At 41.1% G+C, this 21,516-nt stretch overlaps 1 protein-coding gene across 2 annotated transcripts in view; it reads left to right on the top strand.

Moving 5' to 3' along the window:
• Positions 1-21,516, top strand: part of GLP1R (glucagon like peptide 1 receptor) — an 82,253-nt gene that overhangs the window by 29,972 nt on the left and 30,765 nt on the right. For both annotated transcript variants that reach the window (XM_085055081.1, XM_085055080.1), the window contains exon 4: positions 18,609-18,718. In XM_085055081.1, coding sequence (XP_084911207.1) covers positions 18,609-18,718 — 110 coding nt within the window. The remainder of the gene's footprint in view (positions 1-18,608; positions 18,719-21,516) is intronic.

The following is a 21,516-nucleotide window of genomic DNA, read 5'->3' as shown; positions in this document are numbered from 1 at the left end:
CACCTTCAAAACATGTTCAGGGAAGGACATCATTAAGTATGAAGTGCTTCAGCCAAGTCTTCATTTAAGACTGCTGCTCATTTAAGACTCCTTGATTAGGAGTCAGGTTTTCAGGTTTGTAGAAAGCTTGCTGGAGTATACCCCCAGAAATCCCCTGGGAATTGAACTGAGTCATTTGGAACTGAATGCTGCTTATGATGGGGTACTGAAACGGAGGAAGCATTGAGTGTGAGTCTCTTCATGACATGATCACTTCTGTATAAAAATGTAGAAGAGCTAGAAGCAGGGAAAGGTGACCTAGGAAGCATACAGAGACACTGACCATTCAAAGATAGTATTGGGAAAGCCATAGCCTGCCTGGAATCTGACAAGTGATATGAAGAGCAGCTAATAAGTCTTCTAAACAGATACGAGAAAATCTGGATCCACTGCTGAGTGGGGCAGGAGAATCTTTGGCAAAGGATGGGGAAAAGTAGTGACTGCCTTCTTCATCACAGCCTTTGCTGTTAAAACTCACCTTCAGCAATCCCAGTCCACTGAGGTCAGTAGCAAAGACAGAAGCAATGAACACTTACTGGATGAGGATTGGAATATGGAAAACTTTAATAGGGTATACAAAAGTCCACAGCAATTGATAAGGATGTACTATCAAGCGTTGAATGAGGTGATTAATGCCTGTGTGAAGTCACTCTTGATTATCTTTGAAAGGTCATGGCAATTGAGGGAGATTCCTGCAATTGTCACCACTATCTTCAAGAAGTACAAGGAGGCAAATGTGAGGAATTAGAGATGATTTGCCTTCTGTCAGTCCCCAGGGAAGTAATGGAACAAATAATCATGGAAACTGTTTCCAAGCACATAAAGGAAAAGAAATTGATTAGGAGTAGTCAGCATGGGTTTATGAAGGTGAAATCATGCATGATGAACCTGATAAGAGGACTAGCCTGGTGGCTAAGGGAAGAGCAGTGGATGTGTTTACCTTGACTTTAGTAAGACTTTTGATACGGGCTCCCACATTATCCTTGACAAACTGATGAAGTGTGGATTAGACAAAAGGCTGAAAAAATGGACTGACAGGAGTCCTGTGATGCTTTGCCTCTGTGGAGGAATAGTTGTGTGTATCAGTACTGACTGGATGGAAAGCACCTTTGCAGAAAAGGCTCTGGAGGTACTGGTGAGCACCAAGCTCATCATGAGAACCAATGGGCCATTGAGGCAAAGGACACTGATGGCACATTTCCTGGGTTGTATTAGGAAACGAATCATTGGCAGCTCAAGAGGAAGATTCTTCCCCTGTACTCTGGGGTTGTGACAGATCTGGAGTTCTTTGTCCAGTTCTGGGCTCCCCAGGGTGAGAGAGAATGGACATAACTTCAGCAAGTCCAGGAGATGACTGTGAAGTTTAATAAGGAATGGGAGTATCTCTCTGATGAGGTGAGACTGAGAAAGCTGGTATTCTTCAGCCTGGAGAAGAGAAGGCCTCAGGGGAAATCTAATCCATGTGTATGCAAATTGAAAAAAAAAAAATTCCTTTAAACATAATTATTTTACTATGAGGTTTGTCAAATGCCTAGAACAAGTGACCCAGAGAGGTTTTGGAGTCTCTTTCCGTGAAGAAAATGGCCATAGCCTGGCTAGACATGAACCTGAGCAACTTGCTAGTTGTATTAGGAAATCTCCAGAGTCTCATTGCAGTGTTGACTGTTTTGTGATTCTGTTTCCGTTAATTTCTTTTTTATAGGATGATAAGTCTTGGTAACCAGTTATTGTCAGGCATAACAAATTTCTGTTGGTGTCAGCCAGAATGAGATGGGGAGAAGAATTTGCATGGTAAATGCTTGGGAAGTTGGAGCGTTCCTTGGGGAATTACACGTTTTGCAACTATGCAACTTTGCAAACTATGCTTCACTAGCTTTTGCTGTTTGTGTACCACTCCTGTCCTAGTGGCTGTCAGTCTTGAGCCTGCTGTTGTGCAGTTCTCAACAACAGATGTGGCCCAGCAGGTTGCCTAGCAGAGTGGCAGGCTCAAAATGGTATGAAGAACTTTTCACCTGCTCAGCAGGCAGGTGCTGTGCGACAAGTCCAAGTGCACATGATGTCAGTCAGTTCTTGTCCCTATGTGCTGCCACAGAGCTGCTCACTGAGGTGTGACTTTCTTCTTGCTCATTTAATGTGGTGGCTTCTGAATCCCAGCCTGCACTGTGGGCACGGTTCAGCAGTAATGCTTTCTCCAGAACTTGGGATTGCTCATTTATGTCAGGGTACGAGAGCAACTGCAGGGAGATGGGAATCTGTTCATTGAGAATGGTGGGAGTTAAACCAGTGTTCCATGCTGTATGCTTATTCAGACTTGCATGAATAGAGAAACTCAAAACCAGCCTTTCGTGAGACAAATCCATGGAGGATGGGCCTGCAGGTCTTTTGAGCTAAGGAACATGTGCATTTGCAAGGTTTTTTCCTACAGGATCAGTTGCCTTGTAACTGTAACATTCATCTTCAGCCCTTTTTTGAAAGTGCTGCTTGCAATGGCAGCCTATAAAGTACAGCAATCCATACTGTCCCCCTCATGTCAGACCTTTAGAAACACTGAGGCTGAGACTTCTTTTTGTTGTTACCTAGCAGGTATGTCAGCATCTCTGACAGGGTCAGTATTGGCATGCTGTCTGCAAGGATGGACTCTGAGGGCTGGGAATATGTTCATGATAATTGAATGGAAGAAAGATCACAACATTAGACCAAGATTTTATGCTTGAAACCATATACCCCTATACTTGTGCAGACTTTTTGTGACAGGTAAGTAAATTGAACCTGAATCTTTAGAGGATTTTTTTTTTTTTATTACAGGTTTTACTGAAATACTCGATGTTCATTTGTGCGTGCACTTTTGAGATGTGCCCTGAAGGTTGAGTTCTTTTATCTTTCTTTGGTGGCACTGCACTGCTGTCTCTTTTCCATCTGTAGTTATGCAGCAAACTAGATTGGGAGTTTCACCCAACTGAAATATGGGGATTTCTCCTCATTCCTTTGAGTCTTTTTTTTTTTTTTCCCTTCTTTCATGTAGATCAGTTTCCTGATTGGTGTGATTGCAGGTGTATTAGCATTCATCTGCTTCAATTATATTGGTCATTGTATTATTTTCTTAACAGAAAATTATGAAATAAGAATATTATGGGTATCTGGGTAATGACTGTCACACTAAAGCCAAAGCATCTGAGGTTTAGAGTAGTCTCTGCTTCAGTGCAGGTTAAATCATTGTCACTGCTATGAGAAATTGATGGCTGATGTGTCTCACAGCACAGTGCAGAGGTTTGGTATCATAGCAGATGAGGAGCTCAGACACTGCTGGGCTCTAACTACATGGCAGGAGTTCATAAAGTCATCTGTGTCCCTTGAGTACCATATAAAATAGCTCTGTGCATGTAGTGAGGAAGCTCTTTCTTGCTTCTTGACAGCAAGAAGCAGGATCATCGGGGCAAATGGAAAGTGGAGGGAAATCTAATTTTTGTCAGAGTATTTTGTTCAGGGCTTTGTAGTGAGATTCTTAAATTTTCTCTTTGGGAAGATTTCTTTGGTTTCAAGTATTATTTTGAAAAGCTTTGAAAATACTAAGTGAAATGTCCGGATATTCAAAGCAAGCACGTGCTTAACTTTTGCATGCCTTGCTTCCCTACCCCCAAAAAATACCCAAACCAAAGCAAAGCTTTTTTTGGCCTGCTTATACATCTTTGAAAAAGCAAGCTACAGAAGTTTCTCAAATCTGTACAAGCTATTTCATTCCGTCTCTGGCTTATTTGTTCTTGTGCATTTTCCACTGTGGACAGGTCTTTGTGGGGATATACTGAAGTAGCAGGAGGGAGGTTATTGTTAAATGCATTTGTTCTGCAAAGTTGCCAGTACATATCTTGGACCACAGCCAAAGCTTGTTGAAGGCAAATTTTATGTACTTGTGTTGAAGCTTTTGCTGCTGTATGTGCAGCCCACTCAGGTTATGGTAGCACTGAAGTTACACCAGGTAAACTTTGCACACCTTGCTATCCACACTGTAGTCAGAGAGATTATGACAAGTTCTAGGGCCTTAGCTGTCTCAAAGTCCAATCAGTGCAGAAGCTCGAGGGGAGCAGTAGGGGCTCCTTTAAGGGACAGCGGGCACCTTGCCTCATTGTCACTGGCTCTGTGCTTTTTCTTGTTACCTACTCATAATTGAAGGCCAGCTGCCAGTAACACCATGTGGATTTGGAAACCATGGAGCTGCACACTTCATCTTGCAATTATGCCTCCTCTGGGGTTCTGATATTTTATTGTTTAATAGCACTAAATCCTTTTTAATTAAAAAACCTTCCAGAGGTACTAGTTTCAGACAAGAGTTATGTGAACAGTGGCCACATCAGTTGATCCTATATGCACTGGGCTGTTCCAAGGCTGGCTGCAGGCTTGGATGTACACAGATGTGGCTGTTACTGAGATCTCCACTCAAAATCTGAAATCTTTGAATGTTTTTGCTTTAGCCTTGTGCCTGTCTCTGGTTTTGAGGGGTCTGACACATGAATTAGCTGTTTGTATCTGTATTGGTATCTTGCTGTGGCACTGTAGTGAATTTTGAAGGAACCCCTGATTGTTCTGCTTACTCTGACTGATTAGGTGTGAGCAGTTTTGTTTCACACCAGACTGAGCAGCAGTCTGATTCTTTGGATGCAACCAAGCCAGAAGCTGTGCCTCAGGAGTGCATTGGATTCTTTTCAGTCCTGGATGGAGGCATAAGAGCTAATGATTTGCACTATGAAGTCTTCCAGTACAACCATACTCAGGACTTTGGAGGATTTCTGAACTGCCAAACTCCCATTAAATTGTAATGTTTCTTGTGCCAGGTAAAGGACTAGGTGGCTTGTATTCCTTAATTTATGCTGTCCACGAGGCCCCAGTGCTTTGTAGCTCCCTATGCTCTCTAAATCTACCGTTCTCCTACTTTGAAATCCTTTTCTTTGTTTTACTAATAACTTCCATTGTCATTCACCTTTGCTTGAATCACTTGTTTCCCATAATTCACTTTATTATCTGTATTATCCTCTCTTTACTATGTTATGTTTTGCAATGGTGACGCCTGCTCCTTTGTTCTCCCAGATCATCAGGCAAAGCACAGCCTGGGGACCCCTGGAAATGTTAGTGGTTTCCAGCTTGTGACGTGAGAGACCTGAAAGTCTCTCTGGTGGCAAAATATGCAGCAGTAATACCAGATGACCTCTGACAGTAACCTTGTGGCTGCCTCTGGCTACTGGAGCTGTAGTCAGTCTGACTGAATTGTGGAGATGTCTGGAACCACAGCTGTACTTCACACAACAATTTTGCCCAGTCACTCATGAGCTGAGCTTCACGTGGGGGTGTGGTAATGCAGAATTGGAGACTGAGTTACTGCTCCAGAGTATCTTCAGTTCCAAAGATATGTCCAGCTCATTTCCCAGTCTCATTTCCCCCTGATGTAACCTACATTTGAGACCCTCTTCCCAGCACTCTCCATTTTCTCTCTGGTGGCAGAACTTCTTTTCCTGATGTGTCTTTAGGTAGGTGTGGGCTCTGCATGAGGCTTTGGGTGGAACTGGGATGTTACCTTGAAACTCCCGAGTGCCAGACGTTAGCAGTCTGACCATGAGGATTTTACGCTTCTTTGAAGCAGTTTCCCTAGGGTTATGAGATACAGACAAACCTTCTTGCAGTGCAGCAGAGATGATGGCAATTGTCTGCACAGTCCCCATACAGCCTTAGTGTGTAATGTCTTAGTTCTGGCTGTTGTTTAAATCATGAACTAGTACCTTCCTTCCTGTGTGGTGCCTTTCTTTTCCCAAAAGCTGTAATTATACTGACACAATTGCACAACTCTAATGGTATCATGTACAGCAATATTTCAGATTCTATTCCCTGCTACACAAGCAGGAAAACCAAAAGTGTTGAAATGAATCCATCTGATTCCAAACAAAATCCATCTGTGATTGTTGTGCCCACCAAGGATTGTTGTGTTTGTCAAGGTGTTGCCACAAGTGCTTTGGGTCTGTGCATGCCATACCATGACCCAAGTGACAGAGAACCACAAGCAGACTTCTGTCTCAGGAGGATTTTGTGTCATTGCTCCTGGGGTGGCTGGACCATCAGAAAAGCTTCTGCAGCTAATCTTTTCTTAAATGTTTAGTGTTCCCCACAGCCCCTTGCTGTCAAACTTGGTCATTGAGGGCTGATGTTCAAGCAGCGGCACTTCTGAGGAATCTGCTGTGCTGCTGAATTAAATCTGTTCTCCTGGTGCTCTTCCCTTTTCCTGAGTTGCCTGTGTTTGGGCACCGTTCAGACTCAGAGGGGAAGGGAATTTGGGGACAGAGTGCCCTAGTGCCAGCAAAAAGCAAAAACAGAAACAAAGGTGCTTGCTTTTGTTTGTGAGACCTCCAATGGGTAGCAGTGCTGTGGTGGTGAAGCCCTACTATTGCGGGTGCAAGGTAGACCAAAGGAAACAATGTATGTTGCTTTCTAGAGGGGTCTGTGGAAAGCCCTACAGCTGAGGAAGCAGACACTTGTGTGAGAGTTTTCCTTCAGACAGTTTTTGAAGTTATATGTATGGCAGGAACATTTGATTCAAGGGACCAAGTTAAACCTTGTCTGGTTTAATCTCTCTCACTTTTGGTTTAATCATCTAGCTTCACAGTTTGAGGTGGTCTTAAAACCAAGACAGCAGATGGCTATGTGAGTGTAAAGTTAAAGTACCTGCTTGTCATTTTGTATGCAAGAAAATAAATTTCATTTCAAATATTGGATACTCTGAAGATGATTAGACATTTATTAAATTTCTTCCCTTCTTTGCTTTAATAAAACCAAGCTTCCAGAAAGCTTTCCATAATGCTGAAAAGGGGCGTGACCTTTTTTCAGTGAAAAATATGCTGCTTTGCATTTGTTAACCTGTAAGCAATTCAAAATTTATACTTCCTTGCACCAAAAGCTGTCTCAAGCTAATTGGCAATTTCAGTTTGCTTAAAGTAATAACAAAAAAATCTTAGTCTTTCACGTTCACCTCTGCCTCTGTTTGTTAGACTCCATCTGGTAGTATACCAGAGAACTCTCAAACATATGTTGCTCATCTCAAGGGCAGATACAGGGACTGTTGGCAGAAATAATTTTTAAAATTGTTAACAGATAGATGTTGTTAACATGCATTTATTTTGGGCCATGTGGCAATGCCATTCTGAGTTTTATCAATTTTGCTTAAACAAAAGAAACATCTTTTTAAATAAACTGCTAGTTAACCTCAGATTGAGGTACATATAATGCTGCAGTGGTGTATGACCTTCCAGCTGGGCTGAGATGTGGCCTTCTACAGGGACAACGAAAAGCTCTCTGCTGTAATTCCTCTTCTGCTGCAACCAAAATATATCAAATGTGTTATAGGAACAGGAAACTTTGCATGTAGCCAGATGAAGTGCACATATGTGTGATGGGAGCATGGTGTTCATATGTCAGGTACAGATTTGGTCACCTGAGACCTTCTATGAAGAATTAAGGGTTTTGCATTGCTGGACACAGTATTAATGCTGGATAAGCTTGCTGTAGGATATCAGCTTGCTGTGTCTGTGGGAGTCAGAGCAGTTGGCAGGACTGCATATTTTCCAGCAGTTTTTTAGTTATAGCTGTATCATGTTTTTGTTTAAAGTAATTCTTTGAAATGCACTGTCAAGGATGTCAAGGCACACCTCAGAAGAGACATAGCTGAGCCTCATTCTGCAAGTGCTTGAGAAGTTTTCTTCAGCTGATCTGGCCATGAATAGAGCATTTCAGTGAGAAATGAACACCATTAGATCCAGCTGCAAGAAGCTACAGGACTGCCTCTGTGCCTTGCACATGCTAGTCTAGCAGGTAGCTGGATATGTTTGAGCTCACCAATTATCTTAGACTTCATCTGTACTCTCATTACACACTTGCATATCTGAAATTATTATCTACTTGCTCTTATTTGTTTTCTGTACCTTTATACTCTTAAACAGAGGGACCTCAAACCTTTCTTCAGATTACTTACACCTAAGAACTTGCAGTTTTTAATTGCGGTGGACAAGGAGTAAATGGAGCTAATTAAGGGTCTGAGTAAACAATAGTGCTTTTGTGTGCTACATAATTAAATGCCTTGCTGAAACCAGCTTATTAGCTTTTGGCTTGCTTAAATGTTGCTAATTAGTAAAATATTGATTTGTTTTTGTTTCCACCCCCCCTCTAAGTCCCAAAAGATGTGATAAGACATGAATGCCTGATCTTTAAACAGCAGAGGTGGAGAGCAAGAGCCATATGGCTTACTTCTTCCTCCCCTTGTCAGGAATTCCTGGCACTTCGCCTTGGGCGACAGTAAAGACTCCTCTTGTATCCAACCTCCATGTGTCCTCTCACATAACAGATACACTTCTGGTGTGATAATGATCCTAAAGGTTATTCTTTCTCCCAATATCCTCAGTTAAATTTGGGTGAAGGTACAACTCAATCTACTTACAGATATGTATAAAAGTAAATGTTTTGTGTAAAGGCAACTCAGTCTTTGCCTCTTGAAGTTAGTAGCTCTGTGTTGGAAATTTTTATAATACTTTCATTTGACAGAGTAGTCATACAAAAAATGTGGACTGACTTAAAAGGTGTCTGAATATAAGTAGTCTAATTATAGAGCATCTTCCCTTTCATGCCATTTCACAAATGCAACTTTAACTTGACAATATGCTAATCTTTACAAGGATTACACTTCTCAATCATGCACACAGTTTTATTTGTTGAGCAGTATTATCCTTTTCTACTCACGTGTTTCATTGGTAACTTTCCCATTGAGAGTTTTCTGCCATAGGCTAGTTTTCCCTGAGAGACCCAGGACCCTGCTATGAATTCTGAAATTCTATAGGGGCATCTAATCCTCCTCAAACATACTCCAAATGTTAACTGTTAGCATTCCCATACATCACTTTAATTTTTCTTTGAATAAGAATGAAGTTTTTCTGGGTAATGTTTATGAGGGAACCTGGGTACATGACTGGTTTGACAATAATAATGGTTGATGCCTGGTCAGACTCATATGACTTTCTGGTTCTAATTTACTTTTTGACAATTGGAATGAGCAGAAATGAGTCAGGCAAGTAAAGGATCAAGTGCTCATCGATGTATTTCCTCTGAAGGCAAAAAACTGACTTACACACACAAAAACTGCCTGGTGATGGTCCTGGAGCTTAATGAAGTAGGGCACCAACAATTTCTTTAAACAGAATGAAAGCATAGGTAAAATGTGGAAAACATTGAGTTGGTGTGACAGGTGAATGACAGTGGGCCCCTCTTAAGTTTTTTAAAATGTGAGGTAGCATTGGCAGTGATTATGCAAAGGAAGGATTGCTTGTTGGCAGGAAAAGAAAAGTTAAAGTCAGAGGGATTTTATGTCCATCCAAATAGCTTTCAAGCAATAAAAATTGAATGGAAATTAAAATGGAATAGAGAACTTGGGGAAAATTACCAATAGAAGAGTATAAGACATCCTGAGTTTTAGATCAGGGATAGGTTCCAGCTTTGGGTTGGAGAGTAGGAATCATTGAGATTGGTATGAAAATTGACTTTGTAAAGCAGAGGTAGATTCAGACATACCTGCAGCTTTAGTGGCCTCCAGTCACTATTGGCAGAAAAGATGGTGGTTTGCATAATAAGATGACTTGGTCCTTTTTCTTTTTTTTTTTTTTTTTCCAATATTTTGAGAGCCTGTATTTAGTAGCTTACAGGTTTGCAGGACTTTGCTTGGTGAGATTTAACACAATAGAACACTGTTTTAAGGCTGATGTTTTCCAAGAACATTTTGTCAAAACCTTATTCTCTATTTCAGCATGTGGATGAGCAAGAGGACTATGGCTTCTGTGGTATTGGTGATATGTCACTTGCTGCTTGTGGGGATGAATTCTTTATGTGTTCTGGTTTGTACCTAGAATCTCCAGAGCCCATATCAGTGTGGATCAGTGTTCCTTTCCCCTTAAATGTGTGACTGTTGGGCCAGACATGCTTTTGGTACATGGGCTGAGCAGGGCTCCTTGTGGCCTTGTTGGCTGCAGTAGGTGCAGATCTGAGAGCAGATGTTCTTCACTGATTTTGCTCGTCCTCACTGCTTGGCTGGAAGGCTGAGGAATAGACTGGTGAGAAAGGAAATGTGAGAGGCTGGAGTGAGGTTGCAGTTTTAATTACAGTGGTTTTGGAAAATGGTAAGCCTGAGAGGGAGTTGAGAGAGAAATAGGAAAGTGTGGGGTGAAATGGAAAGGGGGTCAACAGGGGGAAGGTAGAACAGTAGTCTAGAACTAAGTATTGTAGCAACAGGAAGGATTGAAGGAATTAACCTGAAGAGGAGAACCAAGGAAGGGAATGCAATTAGGGGAGAGAAGAATGGTGTGGCAGTAGCTAAAATGAGAGGGGCAAAAGAGAGAAAAGAGGAATGGATTGGGAGAGAAAGGCTAAGAAATGAAACAGCTTGAAAATCAGTATCAGTATTCCCTTGTGTAGCAGAAAATCCATTGGCAAAGCATGGGGATACATTGATGTGGCACAGGACAGTGTCCTGAGCACTAGAAGCAAGAGCTATATTTCTTCTTTTTCTCCTGTGTTTGGTAGTTCGAGTTAATTTTTGTGATCTGTTTTGCAACTGCCTTTGCCGAAAGCTTCGTATTGTTTAGGATTTTTTAGATTATCTTTATAACTATCTTGTGGGAGATTATAAATTTAGGATTATTTAATCACTGCCCCCTTATACCATTGTTCTTGCAGATAGCAAATACCCTGTTGCCAAAGATTGGCAGTTTGCTTTCAGCACCTGGCATTTGATTTAGGCTCCGTGTTCTGGAGCTTCTTGTTTTGCTCAGAAGCTGCATCAACCAACCAGTGCTTATTTGCTTGTGTATTTCCCTCTCCCTCATGGCTGGGCATATTTAATGTACTAGTTATCTGTTGTCTTGTCTCAAAGTTGGTTTTTTCCTTGCTTTAGCTCAGCAAGCATTATACTAACATTTTGTCTATTTTTTTTCTTTCCTTTTAGCTTGTTTTTGGTTGGTTTTTTTCCTTATTTTTATAAGGCTTTGGAGTATGGGCATAGTAAAATAGATCCTTTCCTCTGTCCTGGGAAGACTTTAGTTGTGTGGTTTGCAGCCAACTTTTATACTGCATAACTTTTTTGCATCATTTCAGTATGCTCTAATAGGATGGCTTTTATTAATTACATTAACTGATCCAATAACTTAAAAACACAAAACCTCTTAGCACCACTTTTACAAGTTTATTTTGCATTAAACTTCAATCACATTTGTTGTTGCAATAAATTTATTCCAGCCTGCTTTTATTTATCCTGAACAAAACTTTTAATGGTGCTTTTTGGTATCTTACCAAATGTTGACAAAGCTGTGCTAGTATCATAAATACTTGTTTTTTGGAGGCTGCCTTCTTTTATTACATTAATTCACAAATCTTTTATAGTTCATAAACCCTCTTTATTAAACCTGATGCACACATGCATGCATGCATTTTTATGATTTTTTTAAAGCTTATTTCAAAAAAATTATGTGAGTTGTCAGTGTTGTCTAGCATAGTTAATGCAGCCTTTTCTTAATACAAGTTCCTCAGATTAAATGTTTGGAGGATATAGCTTCTTTTTGGGTAATGCTCTGTAAAAAACAGCATTGTTTTTCAGAAAGTTATTTTAATTTTTGAAATACTAACTCATACCCAGTGATGGGTAAGTTTGTGGCTTAAGGAAGGCTTTGTGATTTGGCATGGTCTTCTTTGCTTGCATAACCTTTATTGGCCACCATTATGCAAGTAGTTTTTAATTATGAAGCTATATTCTGTGATTTTTATTTTTTTTTTCACAGATCCTATTCCTTCAATATGAAGAATGGATTTGCATGTGAGATGTAGTAAAGGGGGCTCTTCTCTGCAGGATCATTGCCTCGTTAACTGAGGAAGTTTGTGTTGAGTGAGGCAAGATATTGCAGAGCTGACAAGGATGATCTCTGCGCTAGGAGAACTGAATATGCCCATGCAAAACAAATTTGGTGGCTGCACAATTTTATTTTTGTATAAATGTGACTTTATTATGTTACTAAAATATGATCTTTATTTTTTGGATCATCTCTTTATGCATGTGAGATAATAGCCTTTAGTGTTCATTGAGGAGCTGAATTTTTGGTGGTCTTTGAATGGACCATACGAATAAGAAAATGCTGTATTTGGTATTGACTTGATTCAGTCTTCTTAAATAGGGCTTGGCATTTCACAGTAGTAAGAATGAATAATTTCACATTAAATTATCTTCCTCTATTCTATGTCCTGAATAAAACCATGAATTCTGTTGGGGAAAAAAATGTATGACTGTATGTAGAAACAGTGTTATGGGGTGGAACTAAAACTCATGTAAGTAGCTTTAGCTTAACACTTCCTAATTCTTGAATCTTTAGTGTTGTTGCGTTAATGTAATTTTGAAAGGAATGCTTTTAAATAAGAATTTATATGCATGCAATATCGCTTGGGTGATGCCAAACAGCTTCATCTCCATCTGCAGTGTTGGTGACTTTCTGCTTTTGGTAGCACAGCAGAGGATTCAGGTACTGAGAGTTTCCAGGACATACAGGGGGGACTGTGCAGTCTGTATGGCCTGTGCTTGTTCAGTTGGATCTTCCCTTGCACCATGTAAGGGTATCTGTTTGGTCTGCATGAGCTCATGTCAGGTGGTCACTTCAAGTTCTTGCTGCAGGAAGAGAATAATTTTCAGTAGTGTATATGGTTTGGGTGAATGGTGTGGAAAGAGACTCAATCATCCCTATTGTGAGTGCTCCCTGTCACTAGCTCCTAGCTTGAAAGATCCAAGAAACCCTCCAGCCTTTTTCAATTAAAAAAAAAAAAATACGGCAAAGAAAAAGAGTGACAAGAGGAAAAAAGAAAAAAAGTAAATGCATTCACACTTCTACCAAGAGACAGACATGAGCTTGCACCCACCTAACAGCTCCCTTTACATGGTGCAAGGGAAGATCCAGCTAAGCAAGCACAGGCTCTCTTTTTTGTCATTACAAAAGCAAAGGAGATGACTAATACACTATGAGGGAAGAGGAATGGTGGGAAAGAATACTCAATAAAGTACCTGTAGTTAAACTGCCTATTGAGGTAATATAATTTCAGATGGTGTGGTGTTAAGCCCAGCACAAAGGAGCATTTTGATAAATGTGATTCTTGGACAGTGGTGCAGACTGGGGCTCTCCCAGCACCCTGGAGGCTTCAGGATCAGGCTACTCCCTCATGTCATGTTTTCAGCTGTGTGCTCCCAGGCATGAGTCCTGGGTTTAAGATGCCTTTGCAATAAGCAGCACCAGGGCTGGGGCTGAGTGACATTTGGCAGCAGCTTTTACAGCCAAGAGTGATTCCTTTCCTGGGAGAGCATTGCCCAAGTAACATCAAGTGCTGAACAGAGCTGCTGATGGGGGCACAACCTCCTAAATTCTGATAAATTGTTGTCCCCATCAAAGGGCAAGTTGTTCACTTCAGGAACAAGCCAGTCTTGTCGCTCATTTCAGGAACAGCCTTGAAGACTGTCATGATGCTCTCATACTGCAGAGTCTCTGCTTTATGGAGAAAATTGTTACCTTTTCCAAAACAATTCCTCTGCTAAAAGTAGAGGATGGATGTTAACAAAGGAGAGGTCTGTAATACTTGACACAGAGCAGACAGACATAAACGTTCTCTTATCTCTCTGCTTGAGTGGAATTGATTGGCTAGGACATGCTGTAATTCATTTTTACAATGAATAATGTCCCAGTTTATCCTGTGGGACAGTTGGGTGAGAAATGTCACACTGACCTTGACACCCTGATGTTGTAAAATGTAGATCAGGTTGGCTATTTCAAACAGAGAAGTCAGTCAATTTGGGTTTTTTTTCTAGTAAAAGGGGGCTAACAAGGAAAACTTTGTGAGCTTTTTGCCCATGCTCTCCATATGTAAAAGTATTCAGCTACTTCTGGGATTTGATTTGATTTACAGGTTCGCTAGAGAGATGTTATTAGCATCAGTGCTGATTCTTAACCTTTTATCAGCTTGCAGAGACTGAGTTTTGGGCATCAGTCCATGTTTTAACATGTAATTCTAATGAGGTGTGATTGACACTGTTCAAATAAACTCGTGCCATTAGGCTGCTGTTCCGAAGGTTTTGCAACTTTTGCACTTAACTTAAAAAGTAAATAAAATCAGATTCCCTGTGCACAGCCTGTGGATTTGTTTGTTTATTTGCAGAGGATGATAGCCAATTCTAGAATGTAGTGGAATAATTTGAAACATTGACTGTATGGTAACAGAAAACATAACAAGACAGGAAAAAGGTATTTCAGCAAAGAGGCAATGTCTCAAACCTTTTAAAAAATATTGTTTGTTCTGGTCTGTTAGAACTGAAGCTGATCATTGTGTGCTTGGTGTTTTGACTGCATTAAAGGTAAGAGGGCCTGAGTCACTCTGCAGAATGCAGGCATGGACAAATGTGAATTGCCTCTGAGTAAACCACCTGCAAGCACGAAGCTGAAATTGCTCAGCAGCTGCAGGGGCAGCTGTGTGGGTGCCTTCCTCCTGTCATGGCATACAGGCCACCTCCGAGCATGTCACTGTTAGTTTGCCTCAGTGTCTATTAATAACTGAATTTCTTTTCAGCAATGGCATCACATGAAAGTTGAAGGAAATGGAGTTCCTTGTGAGCTTTGGATCAGGCCCTCAGCAAAGACAGAGTCTGTACATATACTATCTCATTATCTGTTTTAGAAGATTTAAAATCTCTGCTATCTTAAGCCACACCAGCTGTGTAGAGAGGGAGTCATAAAATGTACATGTGAAAAAATTGTTTTAAAACATTTTTAGGTAGCTTTAATGCAAACCACATGCTTTACTCTGAGCAGAAGAATAGTAAGACACTTGCAATTCTTGAATCAAAACATTCCTGATTTTAAAGCTAGTGAATTCCTTGAATGTTGTTGGAACTGCTTTCAGTAAGCAAAGATGAGGATTTTGTATATGCAAAGAAGATCCAGCGTCTCCAGGGTTTTACTGGTTAATTTGGAGAACCAGAGTATAGTTTCTGGTGTAGAGGCTTTACTCTGTCCCTCACTTCAGTGAGGCAAGACTTGGGAAAAACATTCTGGTGATAGCTCTTCTGAACTATGAGTCATTAACAGCCTGTCTTGTGTTTGGGCAGTAGCAGGTGGCTGCCTGTGACTGAGCCTGCTGCCCAGAGAATGAGTAGATGGAGGCTTTTTGCCTTCTGCTTCTAGGAAATGGAGAAAGTAGGAATGACCACAGGTTGATGCAGTTTGGTAGGGTTTCAAAGGTGCCCCTTTCCATGGTCATGCTGTGTGAAGTCTGAGCTCTTGGCACTGTGGCATCGCTGGGCTGGGTTTGTCTTGGAGGTCCTGCATGGTGCTGGTGCTGGCTGGGCCCAGCTGGAGGGCATGAAAGGTCTTGTGTGTGGTACACATCAATTTCTGAGCCTTCACAGCTCCACAGAGTGATGCTGTGTGGGTAATGGGGAGTCTGACACATTACTGAAAGGAATCATTTCTGCACCAGTGAGACTTCTTTTCACATTTCTGAGAGTAACTGGCTGCCTGCAGTGCATCAGCCCTGTGTTCTTTTCATGTCCTGCTTTCTGCAGTCTCTCAACTCTTTTGTGAGCATCACTCCATGTATCAGCCAGAATCTCAATACTGCCTCAAAGTGTAAGTTTTCTTTTTTTAACATTTTCTGTGTTGTAAGCATTTTGGCTAATGCATTATTCCATAGAACAGCTGTTTATGCTCTCACATTCTGATATGCAATCTCATCTATTTGGACTTTTTGTTTGATTTATTCTTTTACTTCTTAAGGTTCTTCCTGGGTACAAATAGCCCAGCTGGCCTTCAGTTGCCTCTGAGCCCTGCCATGATCACCACTGTTTTGGCAATCAATGAGGCTATGACAACTTGACAGAGCTGGCATGGGACTACCTAGAAGTCTGTAAGAGCCATCCAGTTTGAGTGTTTGTGACTCCTAGATGGGGCAGGAATGTTCCTGTCCAGTGTAATAGCATTACATTTTTTTTTCTTCATATCTAAATGAATTGCCTTGTCTTTCTGTCTGATAGCAAATTCAATGTTTCATTTACAGAAAACCCTTCAATTCTCTAATATATGCCAGGCTTCAGCATACAATAGATTTTCTTCTTTATTATTTAAAAAGAAGTGTTATCAATAAAAAGAAAATTAAAATGTGTCATGATGATTGGGAGAGAAAATAAATATACTGAAGCTAAGCATTCATCCCAATTAGACGTTGCCACTAAGAAATACTGGCAAAGGTATGGAATCCACAAAGCGTTTCAGAAAATGTAAAATAATGTTGAGTAGAATGGTTGGGTTGGGACGGACCTTAAAGATTATCCAGTTCCAACCACCTTGCCCTGGGCCCGGGACATCTTTCACTGGGCCAGGTTGCACAAAGTCCCATCCAGCCTAGTCTTGAACTCTTCCAGGGATGTGGCATCCTCAGCCACTGTGTGCAACCTGTTCCAGTGCCTCACCACCTGTATAGTGAAGCATTTCTTTCTAATATCTAATCTAAATCTACCCTCCTTCAGCTTAATGCCATTCACCCTTGTCCTATAGCTACCTGCCCTTGTGGAAAGTCCCTCTCCAGCTCTCTTGTAGCCCCCTTCAGGAACTGGAAGGCTACTGTAGGGTCTCCCTGGAGCCTTTTCCAGGCTGAAGCAAAACAGCCATTGAGTACCTCACAGCCTTCTCCACATCCTGTGCAGCCAGCTCTCCCCTGTCCTTCCTGAGATGATCCACATTTTTCCTAGTTTTTTCTTTTATTTCTGATGTTCCTAAATAGGCTTTTTTATTACCCTTGAGCAACATCCTAGCAATTTCTTGACCTAAGAAAGTAGTTGTCACTGGTTGTCACTGATAACGAGAGTAGAGTGCAGTTGGTGGCTGTCAGTGTAGGTGTTGCAGATGCTGTACTTAATCTCTCCTTCTGTTTTCATGTGAGCATATGTAAACAGATACCCTTAATTGTCAAAAACCTTCACTCAGCATAACTGAATTTTTCTATCATTTTTATATTATCTGTTACTGGTATATTCAGTGTAGCAATTATAAAAGCAAATAGGCTATACCTACCAGAACTGTTATCAGTTACCATTTAGCAAACTCATTAAAAATGGCTTATTAGAATATTAATGTCTATATTGTTTTTTAAAACATTCATCACTTAGAGTACCTACTAGTTGTCTGCTGCTGACAATTATCAAATAGATTACCAGTTGTCAACTAACATGCAAATAACCTACTGGGTTGTTATAATATCAAATAGGTTTTTAAATTTTCCCATTGAACAGAAATGCCAAATTCTAATGAGTTCTAATTTGCAGTAGTGAGGGAGCTGAAAACAGGATGAGGTTGCAGCGTGCAAGGCTGGGTTTGAGCAAAAGCTGTAATTAGGAGGTATTTTGATGCCTTTGCAGAGCTGAATCCTCCTAACTCAGCTTCTTATACCTCAAAATAGGGCAAGTGTGTTTTTCCAAACATTGCCTGTGTAATCCTGGCTGAGCGATTGACCCAGCATTCCTTTTGGAGGAATAGCTTTGTAATACAGAATAGGTCAGATTGCTGGGTCAAAAATGTGATTAGTGAGAAACTTCCTTTGTAAAGCAACTCACACTGTTACTGTACTACAAGGATGCTTACAAGTTGTTGGTGTATACAGCTGCATAAGTTGTTAGATTTCCCCAGTACTCCAGACACTACAGAGGGGGCTTCTTTTCATACACACAGAGTGCCTTCAGACACTGAATGCTCCTTTCCCTTTGCACTTTTTATTTTGGTGCTTCAGTCTGATGTAATTTTATTATGCGCCATTTCTATGTACTTGCTTTTACAAGATTGAGCAGCTAAGTGCACCAGTAAAGGTGTTTAATTTATTGTTGATTCTGTTATTCAAACATGTAGACAGAAGGAACAGAAAGGGTAGTTTAGAAAAAGATTTGTAGCTTCATTTTGTAGCACAGATGTTTGCATAAACATCTACATTTTGGGAAGCTTGTGTTAGCATACCTGTTCCGAGGTTTCTCTGGGTCTGCATGTTTTCAGGAAAGAAAAAGCATGTTTAGTCTTTGTGTGCCTTCTTTTCCATATAAATTCTGTAGCTGAGGCTTAACATTCCCAGAATTTGTGTGCCTCAAAATCTAATATTTCAATGAGCTAGAATTTATGCATGTTGTAAAATCCACATAAAGATGGCAGCAGTTATTTCAGGCTCTTTTTACTGTGGAATGGTCAGCAACTGTCCTAGAGCATGTGCCATCTGAAACCTTGGCAGCTGCTCTGGGGCCATGGGGACAGAGTGTTGGGGGGCAGGCAGGGAGTGGGTGCAATACTTCCCCTGCCATGCTGCAGCTTCCCTCTCCAGCCAAGAGAGCGATGGGTGAAGAAGGAGAGTTGCTTGGAGGTGCAGACTGCTCTGTGAGCCTTTCCCCTCAGTCAAGCAGGCTCTCCTCTCACTGACCCTGTGGCTCATTTTGCTCCTGGCAGTGCTGCACGGGCAGGTGTATCGCTTCTGCACCTTGGAGGGGACATGGCTGCTGGAGGAGAATTCAACCTTGCCCTGGAGGAACCTGTCTGAGTGTGAGTCCTCTGACCAGGTAAGAGGTTTTCCCATTTTTTTCCCCCCTCTTGCTGCTGCTGTTTAGGATGAAGCAGAAGAGAGGAAAAATATAATTGCACATGTGTTTTTGTCCTGTCAAAGTAATCTTTCCTGACTCACCTCAGTGAGCCTAATGGTAAGGGACGTCAGGTCTCTTCCCTTCAACAAAGGGAACATGGAGGGTAGATAAGAGCATGTTTAAATATACGTGAAAGCCAAGAGAAGTGACTCAGGTCATCCCAGCTGTGGTGCAGTGCAAGGAGCTCAACTGCAGGAGTGACCTAATGTTGTTCCTTTGCCTTTTTTCCATTGTCACGTCACTATAATAGTGACCATTTGTTCTCTCTGTCTTGTTAGCAGCTATTAAGGTGATTAAGATGAACTGAACTGAAGGGTATTTGCTTTTTCACCTCTGGGCATGGGGCAATCCCTGCTTTTTTTTTTTTTTTTTTTTTGTCTGGGGTTTTTTAGTCTTTATACCTTCATTTTTAGTGGGCAATGGAATTAGGCTTGTCAGTATTATTTTTTTGCCCTCATGCTTTATACTCTGCAGGGAGCTGAGATGCCTGGCACCAAATGAAGGAGAGCATAGGGATTTTGAGAGGATTTTTGACAGCCATTGGCGTCAGCCAGTGCACTGTGTGCGTTCCCATGACACGTGATACCTCTACTACTGTGAACCTCCAAGGGCGATGCTTTTCCTCACAGAAATTGAGTGCACTCTCTCTATCCTGGGGTACTGGGAACTAATGTATTACCTAGTCAAAACAGTTCTAGATTATGAAAGTCCCATGAGCTCCAGGATCTATGCCCTCTGTAGGTATTGCTCAGTATCTTGTTCTTCAGAAGGAATAGATGGCTGCAGACCAGGGGGAGACGAGAAAAGAGATAGTTTCTGTTCTCCTATTACGTGAAATTTAACCTTTTTCTTTGATTTGCAGCCTTATTCCTTGTCCCTTTTGTGTTGTGGGGTACACCAGCAGAGCACGTTGTCTTAACACAATGTGTAAGCCTGGTCATTTGACTTTTCCTTGTTTGCCATTATGATTTCTTCCAGAGCTGTGTTGGGGCATGCCAAGGAGTGAGATACCTAATTGTAACACTTGGTCATTTGGCACCTGCCTCCAATTTTTCATGAACTGATCTGGATTCTGAAACCGTGTCTACGTGTCTAGGCACACCCTTTTACTCCCTGAAATGTGAACAGCCATGTTTGGTTTTCCAGCTAATGTATATGGAGCCCCATAATAACTTTGTTTTATGCATCTGGCATATGAGAACAAGTTGTTTTTATAAGCTTGTCGTGTGTTATATTACAAATGTAACTAGAACAAATTCCTAAGTGTTTGTTATTGAATCTATAAAATAACATTGTTTACTTTAGGCATACAATTTCACTTTGATCTGTGTGCATGTTTTAAATTGTCAGGTTTCAGCAGTTTGCCTAAGCTTTGATGCTGAAGAGATTTTCCTTTTCATAAGGCAGCTCTCATAGCCTTCCCTTTAAAGCATTTATCTAGCAAATCTCTTAGAAACAGCCTGTGTATGCACCTTAAATCCTCCTGGCTGTGCAAAGTACATCTGAATAACTGTACTTAATTTCTGAAGTACAGGGAATGTATTCCTTTGTACAGCACAGGTCTCAAGAGTCACTTGCAGTTAGCAGCTTGAAAAAGGCAAATAAAATGCCTGTGTATTTAGACAGAGATACATGCTTAGGGATGAACCAGAACAGTGAATATGAATGTGCCTGAGAGGCTGAGCAATAAGCCTGTGTTATAATTCAGACCTGCCTGTACCTTTTCAAGTAATTAGCTTCTCTATAAAGATTTTGGCCAGAATTTTCAAGCAAGGGTCTCCTCAGTAATCATGTTTGTCGCTGTTGAGCAGCTAGCAGAGTAATGAATGCATCAGTTCTCAGTGGCAAGAAGGAATGACCTTTATTGTTTTGATTTCATCACATATATAGAGTTCTCAAAAGTCACCCAGATTGGTCAGTCAGAAGCCTTCCCCCAGGCCTGATTGGCCAGGCCTGCACTGTCCGAGTTCTGGAACACTGTTCCAACAACATCCAAACTTTATTTATAAAACACAAGAAAATTTCTCATGAGAAAAACCTGTGCTAGCCACACATGTTTTCAGTGAATCTGAAGAGATGCCCCACTGCTCTGGTCCACACCAGGTCGCTCCCTGTCACACAGTGCTGTAACACCCAGGTCATGAATGCTGTTGGGCTGTGGTTTGCTACCAGGAGATTGGTCTTCTACATAGTTGAGGCAGAAGACCAACTATTTGGGGCAGAAGAGGGTTTAATTGTGTAAATGCAAGGCATGCTTTGCCTCAAAATCATCAAATAGGATCTGGCTTGTTTTACTTCTAAGTATAGATGTAGGGAAGTGACTCCCCTCATTACCACAGTAAGGAGACTCACTTGAAGTGCTCAAGTCTGAAAAGATTAGCTTTGCCATTTTACTGCAGGTCTGAGTTGTCTCTGTGCTTCCTGCCATCTGTTTTAAGACTTGCTTGTGTGGTAATTCATGTCTCTCCACCTTTATTATGAAATAATGTCACTTTATCTATTTTTCTAGCTGGACTGCAAAACCCAACTGTTTGAGCGAACACCTGGGAGCAGCTGAAAAATTAAGATTAAATTTTTATTTCTTTAGAGCATATGAAAAGTGGAAGACTGATTTGACATGTGCATTTAAACTTGAAAATAGGAGAATATTTTCTGGTTATCGTTAAGAAAGTTAGAAAGTAGCTGGGAGAAAAAAAACTGAAGGTCATGAGCTCTCT

Source organism: Lichenostomus cassidix, chromosome 3, assembly GCF_008360975.1.
Source record: "Lichenostomus cassidix isolate B80296 chromosome 3, HeHo_3.0, whole genome shotgun sequence".
Taxonomy (NCBI): domain Eukaryota; kingdom Metazoa; phylum Chordata; class Aves; order Passeriformes; family Meliphagidae; genus Lichenostomus; species Lichenostomus cassidix.
This window is presented reverse-complemented; position numbering and strand designations above follow the sequence as displayed.